The sequence below is a fragment of the Delphinus delphis genome, chromosome 11 (genome assembly GCF_949987515.2).
Source record: "Delphinus delphis chromosome 11, mDelDel1.2, whole genome shotgun sequence".
Taxonomy (NCBI): Eukaryota; Metazoa; Chordata; class Mammalia; order Artiodactyla; family Delphinidae; genus Delphinus; species Delphinus delphis.
In genome coordinates this window covers 92,557,202-92,578,863 of record NC_082693.1, presented here as the reverse complement: position 1 = coordinate 92,578,863, position 21,662 = coordinate 92,557,202, and the positions used below count along the sequence as shown (strand labels likewise).

The 21,662-nt window shown below is 41.9% G+C and overlaps 1 protein-coding gene across 2 annotated transcripts; it reads left to right on the top strand.

Annotated features, from left to right (window-relative positions):
• Positions 1 to 2,317: 2,317 nt before the first annotated feature.
• On the top strand, positions 2,318 to 21,571 carry DDX17 (DEAD-box helicase 17). Of its 2 annotated transcripts, none has more exons than XM_060025665.1 (13): positions 2,318 to 2,676; positions 6,796 to 6,946; positions 7,663 to 7,762; positions 8,596 to 8,729; positions 9,035 to 9,100; positions 10,511 to 10,652; positions 11,027 to 11,187; positions 11,279 to 11,451; positions 11,795 to 11,905; positions 12,038 to 12,099; positions 13,536 to 13,595; positions 17,587 to 17,823; positions 18,669 to 21,571. In XM_060025665.1, the coding sequence occupies exons 1-13, from the start codon at positions 2,627 to 2,629 to the stop codon at positions 19,172 to 19,174; spliced, it is 1,953 nt and encodes a 650-aa protein (XP_059881648.1). In that variant the 5' UTR covers positions 2,318 to 2,626; the 3' UTR covers positions 19,175 to 21,571. The 2 variants fall into 2 exon arrangements, with proteins under 2 accessions (XP_059881648.1, XP_059881647.1); XM_060025664.1 differs by having other exon boundaries at positions 17,587 to 17,829.
• Positions 21,572 to 21,662: the final 91 nt, after the last annotated feature.

The following is a 21,662-nucleotide window of genomic DNA, read 5'->3' as shown; positions in this document are numbered from 1 at the left end:
GGTTAGGGGTGTCCACGCAGTTGAAAAGAGGCCTATAATTTTACAGTTGCCCTTAAATCTGACGTTCCACATCCATGTATTCAACCAACCTCAGATCTTATAGTACTTATTTAGTGAAAGACATCGTGGTATAAGTGGACCTGGGCATTTCAAACCCCTGTTCTTCAAGAGTCAACTGTACAATAAGCCAAACTATCAAAGAACCAAGGTGGGTCATACCAAGATAGAAAGCAGAGGCATTATATTTGACATGTGGGTAAGTTTAATGGCTATGCAATCATAGAGTTGTGAACCACTCACAATAACTCCTTCAGGGCTTATACAGCCTAAATCATAGTAGGAATTTAATTGTTGGCCAATTCCTACAAAATTCATCCTTGACTCGTTTCTTTCATATCCCACTCATCAAGAAATCGTTGGCTAGATTTTCAATCAGACGATTTCTCCTTTACCCACTGCTATTAACCTCACCAAGCGCCATAATTTCTTGCCTGGATTACTGCACTAGCCTCTTAATTAATCTGCCTGCTTCTGTCCTAGCTCACTCTCAATTTATTCTCTAGACTGCAGTGATAGGGGTCCTTTTATTATGTCTCTGCTTAGAACCTTTTAGAGATTTCCATTTTACTGGAAGGAAAAGATAAAGTCCTTAAAGTGGCCTACAACTCCTTCAAACTCCTTCATAATCTGGCCCTCTCCTGTCTTTTCTCCTTGCTACTCCAGTTACATTCTGCCTCAGGGCCTTTGTACTTACTCTTTCCTCTGTGTTAGCAAGCCTAGCTCCCTCACTTTAGGTCTCTGCTCAAATGCCACTTGATCAGGAAGGTCTTCCTAGGACATCCTATGTAAAATACTATGTCACAAGTATACTCCCCTCCCCCACAGGCGCTACACTATCCCTTTTCTATGCTTTTAATTTTTATTTAAGTTAGCAACTGCCTGACATTTATTGTCTATCTCCCCACTAGAGTGTAAAATCCACAGGCGCAGGGACTCATTTGTTCATTGCTGTGCCGCAGTGCCTAGCACAGTGCTTGGACCATTAGGTCTTCAACACTTGTCCAATGAATCCATGATTGTCCATCTCGTCTATGGTCTAAGACATCTGCACGACCCGTCACGAAACTCCTTTCCTTATGCTACTTTTCTAATAACTTGGGAAGCACTCAGCCCCCACAATGAGGGACCTCAAATCTCCTCCCCCTTCACCCATCTGTAGAAATAAGAAAGACGTTCAGCGAGCTGCTCTGCAAGGGCCCTAGCAGCTGACAATTCTGCTATCTGGCCAAGCTTATGAGACTTCAAAGTGCAGCTAGAGAGAGAAGGAAGCAGCTAGGGAGAAGGAAGTCATCTTAGAAGGAATTGAGAGAGGAAGGCAGCCTAGCCTGGTTAAAAACATGTACTTATGCCTTCACCTTTTCAGGGTCTCAAGACCACCGCTTTTAAACGTTTTCGTCTCGGGAGGGTACTAGGGGCCTGTCACGGGCCTCCTGAGGCAGCGCCATTTAATGGCGGCCAAGGGGCCTCAGCGTCTACCTTAAGAAGGTCTCCACCCACATTTCGGTTCTTTGTTAGCTAAATGTGCTCAGCCGGGGACAGTGTAAATATTCTGTTCAGAAAATGCACTCCAGTGTGAACCAAGCGTAGCAGAGAGTGATCTAACTCAGCTGGGACGTCGGCGCCTGACCAACTCCCGTAAGAACCGACAAGGGACATCCATCATGGCCGCCGGCGACAGCACAGCGAGAGGCAACCGATAGGAAATGGCGCCGGGGCGCGCGGCCAGACCCGCAAGGCTCAGGGCGCCGGGGCCAGATGGCTGATAGGACCATCTTGGGGAGCCAGCCAGGGACCCTGAAGACGCTCGTGGGCGTTTGGCACCTGGAGACCCTGTAACTTGACGCCTTCAATATGGAGGACAGTTATTGTCTCTGCAAGGCAACTTACACAAGCAGGCCAGTGTTCCGTCCCGTGTCGGAACCCGGCAAAATCCTCTATTCTCTAAACAGAATGCGTTACGCACACAGCGCATCTTCGCAATAGTGGGCCGGCTAACGACGCAAAGAATGTTACGTCGCTGTCCCCCTCCCCTCCCTACCCCTAGTTCTGGTTCAGGTGGTGCGAGAACTCTACGCCTGATCCGTACTTTGTTTTTTGGCTCCCGACCGCAAAGTGCGCCCGCCTCCGCAACTGACGTAAAATGCTTCCAAGAATACCCGTAGTACTCTGCGAAGCCCGCGAGCTATTCCGCGACGCTGTTTACGTATCGTCTCCGGCGTACGTAGCGTTAAGCTGGAGCCGTCTCAGCGTCGGCCGCCATTTTGTGCAGTCGCTGGGAAGGAAGGAGACGCCTAAACCGTGGCACTGCCGGGTTTGAGCGTAGCCAAACCTACCCACTGCTTCTGTAACCCCGATTCTCTGTGTTTTGCTCCCGTCTCCGACGAGAGAGGCGGCGACGGTGGCGTCTGCGACGGGAGACAGCGCGTCGGAGCGAGAAAGCGCCGCGCCTGCCGCCGCCCCAACAGCGGAGGCGCCGCCGCCATCGGTCGTCACTAGACCGGAGCCGCAGGCCCTCCCGAGCCCGGCCATCCGTGCCCCGCTCCCAGATCTCTATCCATTTGGGACCATGCGCGGAGGCGGCTTTGGGGACCGGGACCGGGATCGTGACCGTGGAGGGTAAGGGGGGAGGAGGAGAGGAAAGGCCTTGTGAGCCCGCGGGGCGGGGAGGAGGTTGCTTCCTGAGGAGACCGCAGTCTGCGGTCGAGCGGAAGACTTTAGAGCTGACTGCGAGCGTGGGAGCGACACTCCCAACTGTGGGAGGCGAGGCGACCCGGGACGTAATATCGGTTTAGAGCGCGGGCCTCTGGGTGGGCCTGGGCTCCCGGGTCACTGGTGACCCGGCAGGGGGGGCGGCGGCTTGGCGACGCCCCAGCCCCTGCTTGCGGACGGTCGTCGTGGCGCGGCGCGGCCCGGCCTCAGCCCCGCGGGGAGCAGGAGGGGAGGCCTGGCCGCCGCCAACTCGGCCCGGGCCTCCTTCGTTTCCCGGCTTTCGAGCCCGGCCGATTTGAGCAAGTCATTTGATCTCTCCAGGCCTAGTGTTCATCCGTGAAACTCGGATGTTCTTGCTGAGAGAAGAGGATGAGGTCTCCGAGTTCAGCCTGGGAAAATCTTTTACGCGAAATGGCTTCCCTGTTCATGGAACTGGAAACCTGGCTTGAAACTAGAGACTAAGAGGCTGACTGGTAGTCTTTAAAATATTTAAAAATTACCTTTAGTCGTATTTTAAAATAATTCGATGGAAGCACATTGAAATGCAAAGCGATGGGATTACTTGCCCTCTAAATGGTCGTTTGGGGGGAGGGAGTTTTTGGTTTGGTCGTTATTACAGGGTTTTGGTTTTTTTTTAATGTTTCAGTCTTTTTTTTTTTTTTTTCCTTCTCTAATTGGACTGAAGCATTAACTTCTCGGCCTAGCTTGAAAATTTTTGATGTTGTAATGCCACGGTTATTGGGTTGGAAGTTAACAGGGTTAAACCTGGAGTCCTCCCAGATACTGAGATACAAGTCTTAATGTGTCCCCCCCTACACCGTTAAAGGAAAAAGTTGCTTTAGAGATCCGTGTTGACTTATGCTGTTTACTCTTTTGTAATAAAAGTTTTATCTATGCATAAAAAGTTTATGTGACGCCACTTCTTAATATATATATGAGTGTGGGTGACATTGGGCAAGATCCTGAACCTTTGTGAGCCGATTTTCTCATCTGAAGATGGGGATAGTAATTGCCTTTGCATTGTTCTCCAGAATTGAGATACTGTGTGTAATTGTCTCTCTGTAGTAGGCATTCTGTTAATGCTGTTTTCTCAAACATTTTTGTCTTGTGGTTCAGATACACAAGTACCAGACCTTCTAGTCACAAGCTCTTCAATTATCTCTTAATTTACTAACTAAAAAGGATTGCTTTTACTTATACCTTGTTATGAAGGAAAATATTTGATTTTAGCGTTAAAGTCGGAGGGCTGTAAGTGGAAATGTTTGCTTAGTGTTTCACAGTATAGCTAAATTTAGAAGTGAATTTCAGTACAACCACTTAGGAAAAAGAACTTAATGTTACGTAGTAAAATGAAGATGACCCAGAATTCCTCTCTTAAGCTTTATACCCTAGACTCTTAGGCCTAGAGAAACCCTGTACACCTACCCCGGTATCCATGTTTATAACAGTGTTGTTCATGACAGTATTAGGAACAGCTCAAATGTCTGGATAAATTCATTAGCATAAACTAAAGTGCAATAAGACTGCAGTACAGCAGTGAAAAAGAAAAACTTGTATCAACATGGATGATTGGATGATTCACAAATATAATGTTAAGTAAAACAAGTTGTGCTAGAAGAATAACATATAAGGACACTAACAAATAGGACAAGACCAAAAAACAACGCAATGGTTAAAATTCGAGGTACTAGTTACGATGGGGATTGTAAACTTGAAATAGGCACATGGAGGCTACCAAGGTACTGATAATGGTGGGTTTTTTTTACCGTGGGTGTTTGGTTTAATATCTTACTGTATATATGCTTTAATAATAAAAGTTCATTATTTGAAAAGAGGAAAAAGTGAATTACTGATCCATTCTTAGTTTACCCCACCCATATTGACTCTTAAGTGTCAGATGACATTAAAAAAGACTTTAGAAATAATTCATTTCAAACAAAATGGCACTCTTTAATGTGGTCTGTGCCCTGATTCTACCTTTACTATGAAATTTCCTGTGTTATTTGAATTGCTGCTGTTTGTCCTGAACTGAACAGAGCTGAAATGGATTATTGTTTTGAAAGGGGAATGAGTGAGGTAGTGTACGTACACGGACAGTACAAATGTGCATTGTACATTTAAACTACCTTGATTTTGCATGTTAATGTACAAATCTTCAAAACTGGTATTTATTGCAAAGCCAAATTAAACTTAATACTCGGTAAAAACATTAAATGAGCAGCATGGTATGCAGGGGGTTAGGATATGTGCATCTTTAAATGGTGGCACAAATATACTCAAATTCTACAAGAGAAAAGGCTCTAAGTTCTGTTCTAGGTCGTTATTTTAAGGTCTGGGTAGCGCTGGAATGCAACAGCAGCAGCATTGAAATGGCATCTTCTAGGAATCACATAAATTTATATAATTAGGCAGCCAATCTCTGAAAATTGGTCTTGGGTCATTTTTATTCTTTGCAAGACTGACAATGTAATGACTTGGCTTTTTTATTTGTAGAGCACCTTATTTAAAATTGTGTTAGTTGCTTCACTTGCAAGTGAGGGGGGAGGGGTCAACCCATGTAGTTTTAGGTCTGTTCAGTCTTAAGCCTGAGGGCATATTGAAGGTGTTATAGGTATTGATCAGCAGTAGTATAAATGGAATCAGCCAAGTTATGCCTTTTTTTTTTTCTTTTTTTTTGCGGTACGCGGGCCTCTCACTGCCGTGGCCTCTCCCGTTGCGGAGCACAGGCTCCGGACGCGCAGGCTCAGCTCCGCGGCAGTGGGATCTTCCCGGACCGGGGCACGAACCCGTGTCCCCTGCATCGGCAGGCGGACTCTCAACCACTGCGCCACCAGGGAAGCCCTGCCTGTTGATTATTAAGTGGAACCACTTGCAAGAGGATATGATTGACTTAGAGTGGAAAAAAATTAAATTCAGTGTATTTTCAGGAGTAAGGAAATGGGATAGAAAACATACTGTATATTATTTGTCCATCAGACAACGCCCTGCACCTTAATAGGTTGAAATACAGAAATGAAGACCATCTTAGTGTTGGGATTCTTCTAGGAAAAGTAGAATATCAAGTTCGGCTAATGGCCACATTTGTATTCCAGTTGAACTTGTATGTTGTGAAAGATAAAGCAAAAAGATTGATTTTTAAATAGAGATTTAAAGACCTTAAATAAGCCTTATTAATGGTTCTTTTAGCAAATTTATAGTTAATAGTACTATTTGCCTGTGAACAGAAAGGAGAAAGAAGATAAAGGTGGAGATAAAGTGGTAGGAAAGATGATAAATTTTTGCCCTGGCCATTCATTAGCATAAACTAAAGGTGAAGCCTAGCCTACCAGTCTTTTAGGGGTCCTAGTAGTTTTCCTTAGCAGATGAGCAGGCAAAAGGAGTGCTCATCACAGTATAAAGGGGTAAGGGGTTCAAGAAGCCGTTCCAAGTATGGAGCCACTTGAACTGTTTTTCTTCCTGTCCACAATTTTGCCCTAATTTAAACTTTTATGTCCTCACTTACCTACATTTCAGAATATTACATAAGAGTAGAGACTTCTATTCACTTTAATATCTCTAGCACCACTTAAAACAGTACCTGGTACATAGTTGGTACCCAGTAACTATTTGTTAAATGAATACAATTAGGCCAGCTTGTACTGAGTGTTTACTATGCCAGATACTGTTTTAAGCACTTTACAAGTAAATATTTTTTTGGAGGGGGCTGGTAGTATCTTAAGAGTCCCATCTTTTTTTTTTTTTTTTTTGCGGTACGCAGGCCTCTCACTGTTGTAGCCTCTCGCGTTGCGGAGCACAGGCTCCGGAGGCGCAGGCTCAGCGGCCGTGGCTTACGGGCCCAGCTGCTCCGCGACATGCGGGATCTTCCCGGACCGGGGCACGAACCCATGTCCCCTGCATCGGCAGGCGGACTCTCAACCACTGCGCCACCAGGGAAGCCCAAGAGTCCCATCTTTTTACATGTTTTTGTGGCACCTAAGATATTTTGCTTTAAAAACACTAAAAAGCTAAAAATGTTGGTGTTTCTAGGTTTGGAGCAAGAGGTGGTGGTGGCCTTCCCCCGAAGAAGTTTGGTAATCCTGGGGAGCGTTTACGTAAAAAGAAGTGGGATTTGAGTGAGCTCCCCAAGTTTGAGAAGAATTTTTATGTTGAACATCCAGAAGTGGCAAGGCTGACTCCGGTAAGTTTGGGGGGTTTTATTTATTTACTTTTTTTTCATATACAGTAATGAACCAAGTAGGTACGTTAGCCAGAGTATACTTATATACAGCCATTGCTGTTATATGTTTTTGTGTTTTGTTTTGTTTTTTGTTATATGTTTTAGTCTAGTGTGGTGGTACTTTCCTTGGTTCTTGTTAGGATTGCTGATACAAGAGAAACCAGTAATACCTAATGTATTACTTGGTTCTCATTTGTTATATTTTCCAACCAATTTGTTATGTGATTTTAGCTGTATATGAGGTATCATGTCTTTTCATCTATGAAGTAAATTAAAAATTTAAAACATTGGCTTTTACTCGGGTTTGTATTTTTAACCTCATGATTATTTTGGACTTTACGCATGACATGGTAACTTGTTCAGAAGAAAGTGTAAGGAAAGAGCACTTGGTCCTAAGTTCCACATTTTCTCCCTCTTCCTACTTCTGGCCTTGGGCAGTTTACTAATCTTTCTGAGTAACTGTTTTCTCGTGGAAAATGGAACGGTTGCTAACCTGCCTCATTGACTCAGAATTGGATGAAGCTGAACACATATGAAAGCACTATAAGAAGTGTTATACATATTTTCCAATGTAATTGTGGATTTGATGATAATTGTTCTGCTGTATTGGAACATAAAGTTTTGCATGTTTAGAATAACTTGTTTACTGATTTGTCTTACTTTGTTGTCTTACATAGTATGAGGTTGATGAACTACGCCGAAAGAAAGAAATTACAGTGAGAGGAGGCGATGTTTGTCCTAAACCTGTGTTTGCCTTCCATCATGCTAACTTCCCACGTAAGTGTTTTTCAATCCAGTATCTTAATTGTTAATTTAGCTTGAACAGTCAGTGTGGTCATAGGTTATTTAAAGGTTTTGACCCAGGCTCAGGATTTTGTTGAAAAGATAAGTAGAAACCTTTCACAAAGGTTTTTGGGGGTTTTTGTTTGTGTGTGTGTGTTTGTGGTTTTGGGTTTTTGTTTTGTTTTTATTATTTTTTTTGCGGTACGCGGCCTCTCACTGCAGTGGCCTCTCCCGTTGCGGAGCACAGGCTCTGGACGCGCAGGCTCAGCGGCCGTGGCTCAGGGGCCCAGCCGCTCCGCGGCATGGGGGATGTTCCCGGAGCGGGGCACAAACCTGCGTCCCCTGCATCGACAGGTGGACTCTCAACCACTGCGCCATCAGGGAAGCCTTGTTTTGTTTTATTTTTAATGCTCATGTGTTCTCTGCTTAGAACTTTTTGGATTTTTTGCTTTTTTCCCCCATCTTTCCCTGGGATTTTGCCTCTACTTTTTAGAAAACAGCAAAATGAAATTGCTTTCTAGCTGGTTAAAATTTGAATTAGATAAACAATAAGTGACTACCATGTACCATGGTAGTCATTACCATGTTAAATACTTCAGAGCAGTGGTTTTCAAGTTTTCGAGGGTAAGGGTAGATGGCTGTGGCAGTAGCCTTCTTGAGAAGTAGTAAGTAACAGGTCAAAGATTCAGTACTGAAGAAAAAAACAATACTTGGAGAGATGTAAAGCTGGGTAAATCCTCCCTTCAATGAGCTTAACAGTTTTTTAAATTTCTTTTGGCTGTGGGTCCTTAGTTTTACTTAAAGTAGTAATATCGATTTTCGTACAGAATACGTAATGGATGTGTTGATGGATCAGCACTTCACAGAACCAACTCCAATTCAGTGCCAGGGATTTCCCTTGGCTCTTAGTGGCCGGGATATGGTGGGCATTGCTCAGACTGGCTCTGGGAAGACATTGGCGGTATGTACCAGCAAGGGAAGATTTTTAATATTGTGGTAACTTATTTTGCTATTGTAAATACTCCATATGTTCTCAATTCTTGAAATTCTAATTCAGATAGGGATAATATTTCAGCTTTTTTAGCTATCTGAAATATGTGGAAGCATTTTGTGTTCAAATATACATTGCACATGTGTGTAACAGTTGTGAGTTCTGTTTTCCCTTTCCTAGTTACTTAGGCATTATCAATTACTGTGATAATTTAGAACAATTAATATAATGGCTTAGTTTTGGTATAACACTGTCCTTCTTTCCCCCCACCCCAGTATTTGCTGCCTGCTATTGTTCATATTAACCACCAGCCTTACTTGGAAAGAGGAGATGGCCCAATTGTAAGTGTGTTTCAGTTTGTTTACACTTCTAAGAATGACTACAACTTAATGATTATTGTGTTTCAGGCACTGTGCTTTACATATGTTCTCAGATTTCATTCTCAACCCTACCTTCTGTATCCGGAAGAGAGATTATGTCTATCTTACTGATAAATTTTAGACACAATGCAATTAAATGACTTGCCCAGGGTCATATAGGAATTAAATGGCTGAGCTTGAATTTGAACTACTCGTACTTTTACCAGTTATGCCCATTACCTTCATATAGAGGCATTTACTCTGCATTAAATTCAAGTGCAATTCTTAATTGCTCATTGATGCTATGAGGGATAAAAAAGTATGAAATGAGATCCTTGCCCTGTGGCTGAGTCGGGTTTTGGATGTGTATTCTCTATGGTTAAGTGATGCGTCTGTAAATGTTTACAGAGCAGCATGATTTTCTTGTTTGATCATTTTCATTTATGCTATTTACTGTAAGATTTCAGTAGTGGTCTTCAAACATTTTGAATGTACATTCTTAACTTTTTTTTTAATAGAGCTTGCACTCACTATATGTTTATGAATACATTATTATAGTATGTCTCAGTGTATTCACAACAAGAAATAATGCATTACCTTTCATTAACATAATATGTAATGTATTCCATATGGCTAATAGAGTTAGCTTTATTGTCATTAGTTAATGTCTAATGGATCAGTACACCGAGTGAGAGCCATTGTTAACAGTATATATGATACCTGTTTCAAAGTGTCTTAATTTTGTATTTTTTGGCCAACTTCTTGTCACGTTGTGTATAAGTCATCCTTGTTTTTGTCTAATGTGCCTGGCTAAGAGCTTAAACTTGATGTCAGAAAAGTGTCAGCTTTGCTCATTTCCTGTTCATGTTTCTTTTTTTTTTTTCTTTAATTGGGATACAGTTGATTTACAATGCTGTGTTAGTTTCTACTGTACAGCGAAGTGGAGTTCCCTGTGCTATACAGCAGGTTCTCATTAGTTATCTATTTCATACATATTAGTGTATATATGTCAATCCCAATCTCCCAGTTTGTTTCTAATATTTAATCCATGGTTTTGCAGGAATATTTTATAGCTACTTACTCATTTTGTGAGTTGTTTAGTTAAAACTAGGTAATACAGTCTGTAAATCTACTTACATAGCACACATAACGGTAATGAATCATGTGTCAAAAGTCAACCATCATACCACATGCCAAGTATTAGTTCTCATAATTTTTGCCACACTCCAGTGCACTGTCTTAGACCCCCTGCCTTCCCAACTCCTCACCCCATCACAAACTTGAAAGTACCAAATTAAACAATAGAGAATTAAATAACCTTTTTGTACTTTTCTTTTCCTCCTTAAACTTGAGATAGGTGTCTCAAGTGATTTGTTTGTTTGTTTGTTTTAGTGTCTAGTTCTGGCTCCTACCAGAGAGCTTGCCCAGCAGGTACAGCAGGTGGCTGATGACTATGGCAAATGTTCTAGATTGAAGAGCACTTGCATTTATGGAGGTGCTCCTAAAGGTCCCCAGATTCGAGACTTGGAGAGAGGTAATTTAAAAAATTAGTGTTTAAGAATTATTAGTTTCTCTCATTTTACCAATTTCTGTAAGTGAAATTGAAGAAGAAAACTGGATTCTGGTTGGTGGGGGGAGATGAGTATTTCAGCAGCTTAGCAATTCTCAAATATGGTTAAAATGCTATTTTAGGGAAGTTCAGTGTGACTAGACTTAAACTTTGTCGAGGTTCGGATGATTATACATAAATTTTTGTTACATCATGCTTTTCCAGGCACTGTGTTAAAATTTAGTTAGTGCTCTGCAGCACTGGGTACAACCACCAGAGTTGGTGCTTCTTAGTTTGCTGAGGCTTGAACAGTGTGTAAAGAATTCTTAGTTGGATAGATCTTTGGATTTGTTTTACAGGTGTCGAGATCTGTATAGCTACTCCTGGCCGCCTGATAGATTTCCTGGAGTCAGGAAAGACAAATCTTCGCCGATGTACTTACCTTGTACTGGATGAGGCTGACAGAATGCTTGACATGGGCTTTGAACCCCAGATTCGTAAAATTGTTGACCAAATCAGGGTGTGTAAAGCTGATAATTCGTTGTCTTATACCCTTTGCCTGTAGTAGTTACTTAATCTAAAAGAAAGCCTTTCCATTCCTTTCCGGATAGCCTGATAGGCAGACATTAATGTGGAGTGCAACCTGGCCAAAAGAAGTAAGACAGCTTGCAGAGGATTTCCTTCGTGATTACACCCAGATCAACGTAGGCAATCTGGAGTTGAGTGCCAACCACAACATCCTCCAGATTGTGGATGTCTGCATGGAAAGTGAAAAAGACCACAAGTATGAAAGATTTCACTGTTTTGATGATGCTGATAAACCTTTCCTAATAATCCTCCAAAACTAAAGTGTTATAGACGCCAGTATGTTTTAGGCTTGAAAACATTAAAAGCATTGCTAGCTTTCCAACAATCCATTCTTTATATTATTCATCAGAGCTTGTGGTTAAAGGCAAGGATTCTGGATCCTTGGATTTGAATCCCAGTTCTGATAATTACCAGCTATAGAGAAAGTAATTTGAAAAGAAAGTACTAAAGCTTTGGAGGGTTGATAATGCAAAGATAGCTTCTGCGTGATGTGTAGGGGGTCTTCTCTGGATGACTGAATTGTTTGGTCTTGTTTTCAGGTTGATCCAACTCATGGAGGAAATAATGGCTGAAAAGGAAAATAAGACAATAATATTTGTAGAGACGAAAAGACGCTGTGATGACCTCACTCGAAGGATGCGCAGAGATGGGTGAGTGCAGCACTGAGGTAATTAATTTGCCTCAGATTTTATAGTTCAGTAGGAATTTCTAAATTGGTGTTGTGAATGTTGTATAATATTTCAGCAATGCCAAACATGTACTTTGCTCTTTTCTTCTGACAGTTGGCCAGCTATGTGTATCCATGGAGACAAGAGTCAACCAGAAAGAGATTGGGTACTTAATGGTGAGTTCAAAACTAAGCATTGTTCTTACACTCTGTTTCAGGGATTGGCACACTTTCTGTAAAGAGCCAGGTAGTAAATATTTTCGGCTTTGCAGACTGTATAGTGTTTTGTGTCACAACTGTTAAACTCTGCTGTTGTAGCACAAAAATGGCCATAGGCATTATGTAAAGAGATAGCCTGGCTGTGTTCCAGCAAAACTTTATTTGCAAAAATAGGCATTGTGCCAGATTTGACCCAAAGACCAGGGTTTGCCTAGCTCTGCTCTAGTTAATTGAATATTGGGGGCATTTTTGTCATCACCATACTTCAAGGTCATTAGTGCTGGCTCTTTACACCACTTTTTCACCACTTAGACCACCCTTTATCTAATGAGGTCTTGTCTTTATAGATATGTACACCAGCCTGAAAGCTCCCCACATCCCATACTTGTGGGCTTTTAATAGAGGCTTCATCACGTTAACTCAGTCTCCCTCTCCTCTCCTCTCCTCTTCAGAGTGGGGCTCAAAGTTCCAAGCTTCTCTGATCATGGCTTGGTCTTTCTGGTGAACAGCATCCATCCAGGAGCTATTCTGGAGCCCATCAAGTGTCTTTTCACTAGAACAAAGATTCCTGTCTTGTTCTTGTTTAGGAACTCTTGTTCAGGGACCAGGGTCAAAGACTTAAGTATTAGAATAAAAGATTCTCCTAGCATCCCTGTTTTACAAGGGTTTTAGGAGCTCTGTGCCAGGAACTGAGGGCAGAGACCAGTATATATATTCTGTTATTTCACAGGGCAAAGTTAATGGTTTCTCCTTTCATTCCACGTCTTTTTTTTTTTTTTTTTGGCGGTACGCTGGCCTCTTACTGCTGTGGCCTCTCCCGTTGCGGAGCACAGGCTCCGGACGCGCAGGCTCAGCGGCCATGGCTTACGGGCCCAGCGGCTCCGCGGCACGTGGGATCCTCCCAGACCGGGGCACGAACCCATGTCCCCTGCATCGGCAGGCAGACTCTCAACCACTGTGCCACCAGGGAAGCCCCATTCCACATCTTTTAAACTTCCTCCCTTTTCATACCCCCTCCCCCACCCCCACTTTTGGTGTTGTTTTATTTGGGAGACAACTTTGCTGTCATAATTTAAGGGAAGAAAATTTCCACCTCATGTTAATTCTGTTACACATTGCCACACCGTTTTAATGGTATTTCATTATTAGAGGTAAATTTTTTGATCTATTGCTCCTGTGCTAAAGGTGAGTATAATAAATATTTTCAAAAGAATTACTATTATCTTTAAATTTAAAAGAGCTTGGTGTGTTCTTACACCATTACTTGAAGTTTTAATATGATAGGGTAAGAAGGCCAGATAGCTGGGAATGTTTATTTGGTCATTTTTTAAGATATATCACGGTGTAGCCTTAATTTTATAACTTGCTTTCATGGTACTATCCTTGTTTTGCAGAGTTCCGTTCTGGAAAGGCTCCCATTCTCATTGCCACAGATGTAGCCTCCCGTGGGCTAGGTTTGTATAGATAGGTGTCTCTGTCAATGGTATATGTATCTTTTGGTTAAAAGATTTGCTTGTCTTTTCACATTAGAGTTGCATATACGTGTGTTTAGATAAATATTTAAAAGAGAAGAATTACATACAAAGTACGTGATTCCCCTTCCCCCCATGATTTTTTTTAACCTTGGTGGGTTTTTTGTTTGTTTTGGGGGGTTTTTTTCCTTTTATTTTCAAAGTCTCTTCCTGCTCCTAACAAACAGGCTTTGGTCTGCAGCAAGGCCTAGGCATGACTGTTTAAACCGGTAGAGGGAGAGGAGACGTTCATTTGCACAGCTCAACTTCTTCCTGGTTTTATTCTATATTCTGGGTGAATAAAATGAGCCCAATTGAACCTAGCTATTAGAAGCTAGTTTCTTCAGTTATTTTTTTCCCCTTTACCAATCTATCTGCAGATGTCCAATTCCATAAGTGCTAATATATTCTTGGGATTTAGTAAATCTATAGATATGATATCTTTCAGCAATTAAATCTGCATTGCCCAATTTAATTTACTGAAGTAAAACTATCATGAGCACTCAGTTATCCCCTCCTCCCACCCATACTCATATCATCGATGCGCTGTCTTCCGATTGAAGAACTTAATTTGAAGTTGATGTTCTGGAGTTTTCAACCCATTACGATTTAAGGTATTCAGAGATATTTTGTGGTACTTTAGCCCATTATTCTGAGAAAAACAGGTGTAACTCAAAACTTATTATATTTTTAAAAATGATAGAGTATTTCTGTCACAAAGATATTTTTAAATTATTGACAGATACTAATTTCTTGCCCAGGAAGGCGAGAAGCACCATATTCCCTATGATATTCAACATAAAGAGAGCAAGTATTCAAACTGGAATACAAAAGTAATGAAGGCTTTTTAAACATTGCACTCATCATTCCCTCCTTCAGAGGTGGTGACTTGCAGCCATGACTGAAAAATTGTCTCTGCCCTCTGAGGTCATGTCTGGATCTGTGCGGTTAGAACTTGGACCTGTTGGGAGAAGAGGCTGAGGCCTGAAAGCAGTTTACATGAAAGCTTTCAGTGATGGTGGTTTTTAAACAGGCTTGCTATGTGCTGGTAGCTTCTTTGTGCATCTTGCCTAGACAATTTAAAATATTTGTTCCATGTCCCCCTGCATTTCTAAACCAAATCAATTGGCTGCCATTAGAATAACTTATAGACTCTTCGTCCCACCCCCACTCATCCAAGAGAGGGGAGAGGGAAGGTATCTGAGTCTGTTTCTTGTTACTCAGCATCAGTGCTTGTTTTGGGCCCCTTTGTTTGCTGCCTTGTAAAAAATCAAAAGGAAGGGGAAAACCCACCAAAATGGCAGAATGCTGACCAAGGTCCTACAAGATCCTGGAAAGTGAAGGCTTCTACCTCATTAGACAGGGGTGCAATTTTCAGCTGAGTCACCAGGCCTTTTTTCACTTCCTGTCGAGCGATGGCCTCTTAAATGTTCCCTTCAGGTAAGTTCTTCGATTCCCATAATTTTATAATAGTCATCCTCCGGAAACCACTGTTTATTCCCTTTCCAGTGGGATATTTTTTATTTTTCCTTTTTTTGTTTAAACTACACACTGTTAAACTAAAAGTATTGAATTGATTTTGTTTTGTTTTTTAACAGAAGCTTTGATAGCAGCTGCAGATCACTCAGTACATGGCCGAGGCAAATCTACATTGGCCCGAAGCAGCTCTAGATGAGCCTATTGACTAGTCTCAGCCCCTCCCAATTAGTGATTGGAGATTCAGGCCATGTCATAGGGCTTGTCAGACAAAAAGTTCTTACCCTGGGCAGCTGGCCAAAACATTAACTTTTTGATTTCTTACCCTGCAACAGCATCTTCCTCTAAAGACACCAAGGTAATATTGTGACAGTGCACAAATAACATCAGGGCAGGCTAGACTAGACTGGAGAGAAACAAATTCTGCGCTTGCTCTTATGTGCCCTCAGCCAGCTTTATCTGTGCACACGCAAGACACCTTTCTAGTATGAAGAACTTGCACTATGTCTGCCCACTATTGAACCCTTCCAGAAGTATTCCCAAGTGTTGATAGCTGAACTGTTGACTCCAGTCCCCAGTGCTTTCTGCTAGGAAAGCACACATCTGTGCATCCAGTGCAATAATTCAACCTGCTCTGCTGCCTGTGGTCATACACAGTGGGAGTGAGTAAGGAGCATTATCCTAGCCCTGAAGATGTGGTCATGGAGCATAATTCCCCATTCCCCCCGTCTCACATCCATCCTGGCCCTGTAAATTTTTGTTTTCCCTTTGTTACCTCAACGACCCTAGCCGGAGACTCACGCTGCCCCCTGTGATAAGTGCCTTCTCGTCTTTCTGGTGTGATTTCAGGACTTTAGGGGTCAGTAAAGACTGAGGAGCCTTTATTGTAATAAGAAACAGACATAATGCCCCTTTCTTCACAGGCCCTTTAACAACAGCTGAATTTTTTTTTTTTTTAAATCATCTCCCCTTTCCCCCTGAAATTAATCCAGTCTGGGCAATAGATGCAGTCTGACCCTTTGGATGTAACTTACATTTTTTTTATTAATTATTTTTTTCTACAATCACCCCAATTATCCTTGGGGGAGGCGTTGGAGGACCTGAAATTTTTACCCGAACCCAGGTTCTCCGGCGCTTGGCAACCAAATGGGGCTACAGAGAAGCATCTAAGCCAGTTCACAGAGCGAGCGTGTGTGGGGACTTCTCACTGCCACGGACCCTTGATGCATGCTCCCCGCGCTCCAGTGGTCCCGTGTCAGAAGGCGGAGTTTTCGAAAGGAGGCCGCCAAAAATAAAAGGCAAAGAGACGGGATCGGCTGCAGCGGTTTCCCAAAGGAGGAGGGAGTGTGCATCGGTCTGGTAACAAACAGAGAATGTTTTTTAATTATTTATATCACAAAAATCTGTGTTTTATCTAGGATATTTTCTGAATATTCTTTGTAAAATGCAGATTTTTTCCACAAAACATTAGGATTCTTTGTTATATTCTTAAATTTGTTTGTTTAAGTAGGTAAAAATATACATTTAGCTGAAAGCATTACACTAACATTTACATACTTTAAGCTTTAGGAGGTTATTCAATCCAGTTCCCAGCAGTGGACAGAACATTAAACTTGTGTCTCAAGGTTTCATGGTTTTTCCCACACTCTTTGGCTGTTTAATTTTCCAGGTTACATAGACAATCTTTGATAATTGAAGCAAGGACTGAGTTGAAGTAACCTTGAGTTGAGAAAAAAACCTCATTTGGCAGAGCTGGGTTTGGTAGTACAGTGAAATTTTAGTGTAATGTGCTCTTGTGGTAATTGAAAGAGGAAAGGTAATTTGGATATTTCTGCAAAGGAAAATAAGTGTGTATTTAACTTTGGCTCTGATCAGTTTTGTTTTCTTTTTAATATAAGCAAAAAATTTTTAATCTAAATATCTTAAGTCTCCATGGAAATGTAGTAATAAAGTATATGAAGTTTTTGTTTTTGTTTTTGTTTTGTTTTCTTTTCATTTTGCTCTGTGACTGGTTTAAAGGTAAGTTTGTTATATTACTGGTAGATTTTGCCAGGCTTCTCCCAACAGAGTAGAAGTGATTTGGCCTTGTAGCTTAATGATGGTACCACTTTCTACATTCCAGTTTTGAAAAGGATGGAACTGGAATTTGGTACAACTCCTGTCAGTATATTGCTTAAGATACAGAAGAGGCAGGAGTTTGGATGGTTGAATGGGATTTCCTTAGGATTTTACAGCTGATAAGGATGCTGCTTCCTCTGCATGTCTCAAGCATCATTAATCCTCTTTTACTCTGTTGGGATGAGTCTTTTTTTGTTCCTGTTCAGAGTGGTTACTAACTTAATCTTCTCTCCTCTTGCTGTCATCTGCATTCGTGCTTCCCACCTGTTGTTGGCATGTCCTTTACCTTCTCTTTCCCTGCCACATCAACCTACACACTGACTCATCATTGGCTTTGAAGATGTGGAAGATGTCAAGTTTGTGATCAACTATGACTATCCAAACAGTTCAGAGGATTATGTGCACCGTATTGGCCGAACAGCCCGTAGCACCAACAAGGGCACCGCCTATACCTTCTTCACCCCAGGGAACCTAAAGCAGGCCAGAGAGTTGATCAAAGTGCTGGAAGAGGCTAATCAGGCTATCAATCCAAAACTGATGCAGCTGGTGGACCACAGAGGAGGCGGCGGAGGAGGGGGTAAGGGTAAGTCCTGGAGTTTTCCAGGTACTGCCAAGGTATCATTTTTGTGTGTTCATTGTGCCTTGTTTCTTTAAGCCAGTGAAGGTTAATGTATGTTGCTTAATAATTTTTCATAATCTCTTCTAAGTAAGACAATACGAAGTTTGGGAGTCTGTCATAGCCTTAGTAGTGTGTTAGGTTTTTGGTTTTCCATATGGAGAAATCAGTAATTTTATACCATTTCGTGGTAGTAGAGACAGGCATAGTTACTGGATCTGAATTGGACAGTTGCAAAATATAGTAGTATCTGGGTTTCCTGCCTACAAATTTGATAGGTTTGATAGGATGTTTCCCCCCCACTTGCTGTATGTTGAAGCTTTACATCAGAATTCCCTTCGAGGTTTTTAAAATGCAGTTGTTGTTTTTTTTAAGTGGGTTTGGAATTGAACTAGAAACCTGAACTTTTCCCCTAAAACTTGTGAGATGATTCTGATGCAGTTAGGTGTGCGAAGCAACATTTGAGAACCAGTGTGCACTAGTAGAGGATCCCTTCGTGGTCGTATGAACTTAGCTGCATGCCTTTTTTTGTTTTTTAAACCGTCCTTACCATTTTTCTTACATTTTGAAGAGTCTGTTTCTTGGTAATCCTCAAATAAAGAAAGGGCCTAAAAGGTGAGAAGTTGAATATCCTTTAATAATGTTTACCGTTCTTTTGAGTATAAAGTGCTGATTTGGAAGCTGGCCTAGCGCTTAATTAAAGATCAAGAAAGAATATTGAATACTTTTGTACTGAGTAGCATTTTTACATGGGGTTATGTTTGGATCATATATGTAGTATTGAAAATTCCTTGTGTCCTCATCAGGAGGTCGTTCTCGATACCGGACCACTTCTTCAGCCAACAATCCCAATCTGATGTATCAGGATGAGTGTGACCGGAGGCTTCGAGGGGTCAAAGATGGTGGCCGGAGAGACTCTGCAAGCTATCGGGATCGTGGTGAAACCGATAGAGCCGGTTATGCTAACGGTAGTGGCTATGGAAGTCCAAATTCTGCCTTTGGAGCACAAGCAGGCCAATACACCTATGGTCAAGGCACCTATGGGGCAGCTGCTTATGGCACAAGTGGTTACACAGCCCAAGAATATGGTGCTGGCACTTATGGGGCCAGTAGCACCACCTCAACTGGGAGAAGTTCACAGAGCTCTAGCCAGCAGTTTAGTGGGATGGGCCGGTCTGGGCAGCAGCCACAGCCACTGATGTCACAACAGTTTGCACAGCCTCCGGGAGCTACCAATATGATAGGTTACATGGGGCAGACTGCCTACCAGTACCCACCCCCTCCTCCTCCCCCTCCTCCTTCACGTAAATGAAGCCACTCAGGTGGTAGTGACTTGTGCAGACTTGACTACATTTAAAGGAACGCTATCTTTTCCTTTTTTTCTTCTTCCCTTTTTCTTTCTTTTTCTTTTTTAATTTTTTTTCCCAACCATTGTGATTTGTCTTTCATGCAGATTAGTTAGAATTCACTGCCAGGTTTTTTCTGCCTGCCAAAATGATCCAGTCTGTAATAACAGATTTTGTAAAAGTATATATATATGTATAGCCGACTGGAAGAGATTTTTCCCCCCAGCTTCTTGCATGTTGAGGATGTTTGAGCTATTTTTCATCTTTAAAAGAAAAAGTAAGGTGTTAGGCCCTTTTGTGGGAGCCCATTTTTTGTTGTCCTGAGTTACGGTCGGGGGGGGGGAGGGTAGAGGGTTGAATTCTGCAGAAGAAGACGGCATCTGTGCTTTAAATTGCTCTCGTTACTGGAATAGAAAACCAAGAGGGAGTTCCCTGCACATTTTCTGTAATGCTTTTTAATGTTTTTTCAAGCTGGAACAGGGTTCCTCAGGCCTGATGAGTTTTTAAGACAGTGCTTTGCCATTGTCATTTTGGCTGATTGCTTGTTAAATGCATTTGACAGTTTTTTTAAAAATTCCTAATTGGCTTTGTCTCCCTTACACTCTGCCTTCCCCCTTCCCAATTACTGAAAAATAACCATTTTAATTGTCAGGTTAGAAATTAAATTGCTGAGTCTTGAGTTTTTTTAAGTGTATCCTTTAAATTAAAAATCCCAAATGTTTATTGTCATGGTTAAATGTAGCATCTCCGCATCTGGGTGGAAGCTGCCTATTTTTCTTCCCCATGTTACCAGGGACCATCTGTGAAATTCATTTTCCAACCAGACAGCTGCTGTGAGCAGAATGAACATAAATGCTCATTGGAAATTTATGAACCAGTTAAATATGCATTCACCTGCAGAGTGAGAACCACGTTTAATTATAAACAGTATAGTCCGTGGGCAGGTTTTCTTTTTAAACTCAGTATTTGTAGAGCTAGAGTAAAAGCAACCCTTTGCCAGCTACTCAGCCCTTTTGGCCAAGTTATCTTGAAGGGTCTTAGGGTTTATTAAGAACTCTTACTCTCTGCATACTCCCGTTCTCTGCAGTGCTTGTAACAGCTTTTGGGTGCAGACTTTCCTCAGCATCCTTTTGCACTCAGCTTTTTACAGGTAGGTAGTGGACTAAAGTCCAAGTCCTTTTACTTTTCCTCCACCTGAAAGGTAGGTGAGATTGTCCCCTTCATAGTAATACCAACCGTTTTACTGAGACTTCATATAGCAGATGGGCCTGGAAAGAATTTTCTGCTCTTGTGTTCACTGTAACAGGACAGGGAGATCAGACAGCCTCAGAAATCTCTTCGTATCTAGTGTGGGACTTAATTTTTTAATACTGTTATTGATATTGTTCATTCACAGTGTAGTTAAAGGGGGGAGCCTCCACTGCATTCTTTGGCTTAGGCCTGAGATTGCTTGCTGGTTTGTAAGATCAAAATATCTAAATACTTGAGGTTTTTGTTTTCCTCTTAAAATTCTTCAGGGAGAGAGAAGGGATTGTTTCTGAGGGGTACTGAAAGTGTGGTTGAATGTGCGACATACAGGTAGGTTGTCAGCATAAGCTGAAATGTATGCATGTGAGAACTTTGATATCTCCCCCCACCCCCCCACTTTCTTCTTTCTTAACTTCTTTTTCTCTTCCTTATAGAAGTTGAGGCTGAGGGAGGACGGTAGGCACAGGAAAAACATGGCAACACCGCTCTGTGCTTTCAAACCAAAGTGTCCCCCCCCCCCCCAAAAAAAAAAAAGTTCGTCTAAGCACTGATTAGTCCATTATAGGCATTTTTTTCTACACCAAAATTCTGATTTTTATTTTATTTTTTTTTAACACAAAGGTGCCACCACAGGGCGTGTCCTACTCTCTTGCAAGTCTTGAAAGCATCCCTTTGCGGGCAAGGTCTCTGGGCAAGCAAGCGGTATTTGGCCTGCTACTTGCTTTCCTTTTTCCACCGGGGATATTGTAATCATAAAGTCAAAATAACAGCATATCCCAAAATTCAAAAGCTATTGTGGCCTGAGCACAGCTGAAATCTAGTAGTTTTTCCTGTATAGCTCCAGAGTTAAGTCTTCTGCCTCTATGTGTGCCACTCATAATTCAGGTTCTGCCTTTGCTTCAGAATGTGAGCAGAAGAATCCTCATTTGATGCTAATTATTGTACTCACGATTGAAACTCATTTAGGGAAAGGATTTCTATATTAAGCTGTGGGGCTGCTTCTCCCCAGTCCCTCCCTAACAATTCATTGTGTGGACTTCTCTCATCTAAAAGGTTGGTGGCTTTTGCTTGGGATCAGTGCTCTCTATTTATGTCCTTGCTGGTTTCTGAACACATTCCTGTTGCGTTAAGACTTGAAAGATTTGTAGATGTATGATGTTCAGGCACAGGATGCTAAGAGCTTAAGAGCTGATGTTACTATTCTTA

Coding starts and splice junctions, on each gene's coding strand:
- DDX17 (XM_060025664.1), top strand. CDS start 2,627: ATGCGCGGAGGCGGCTTTGGGGACCGGGACCGGGATCGTGACCGTGGA. Junction 2,677..6,795: donor CGGGATCGTGACCGTGGAGG/GTAAGGGGGGAG, acceptor TGGTGTTTCTAG/GTTTGGAGCAAGAGGTGGTG. Junction 11,906..12,037: donor CGAAGGATGCGCAGAGATGG/GTGAGTGCAGCA, acceptor TTCTTCTGACAG/TTGGCCAGCTATGTGTATCC.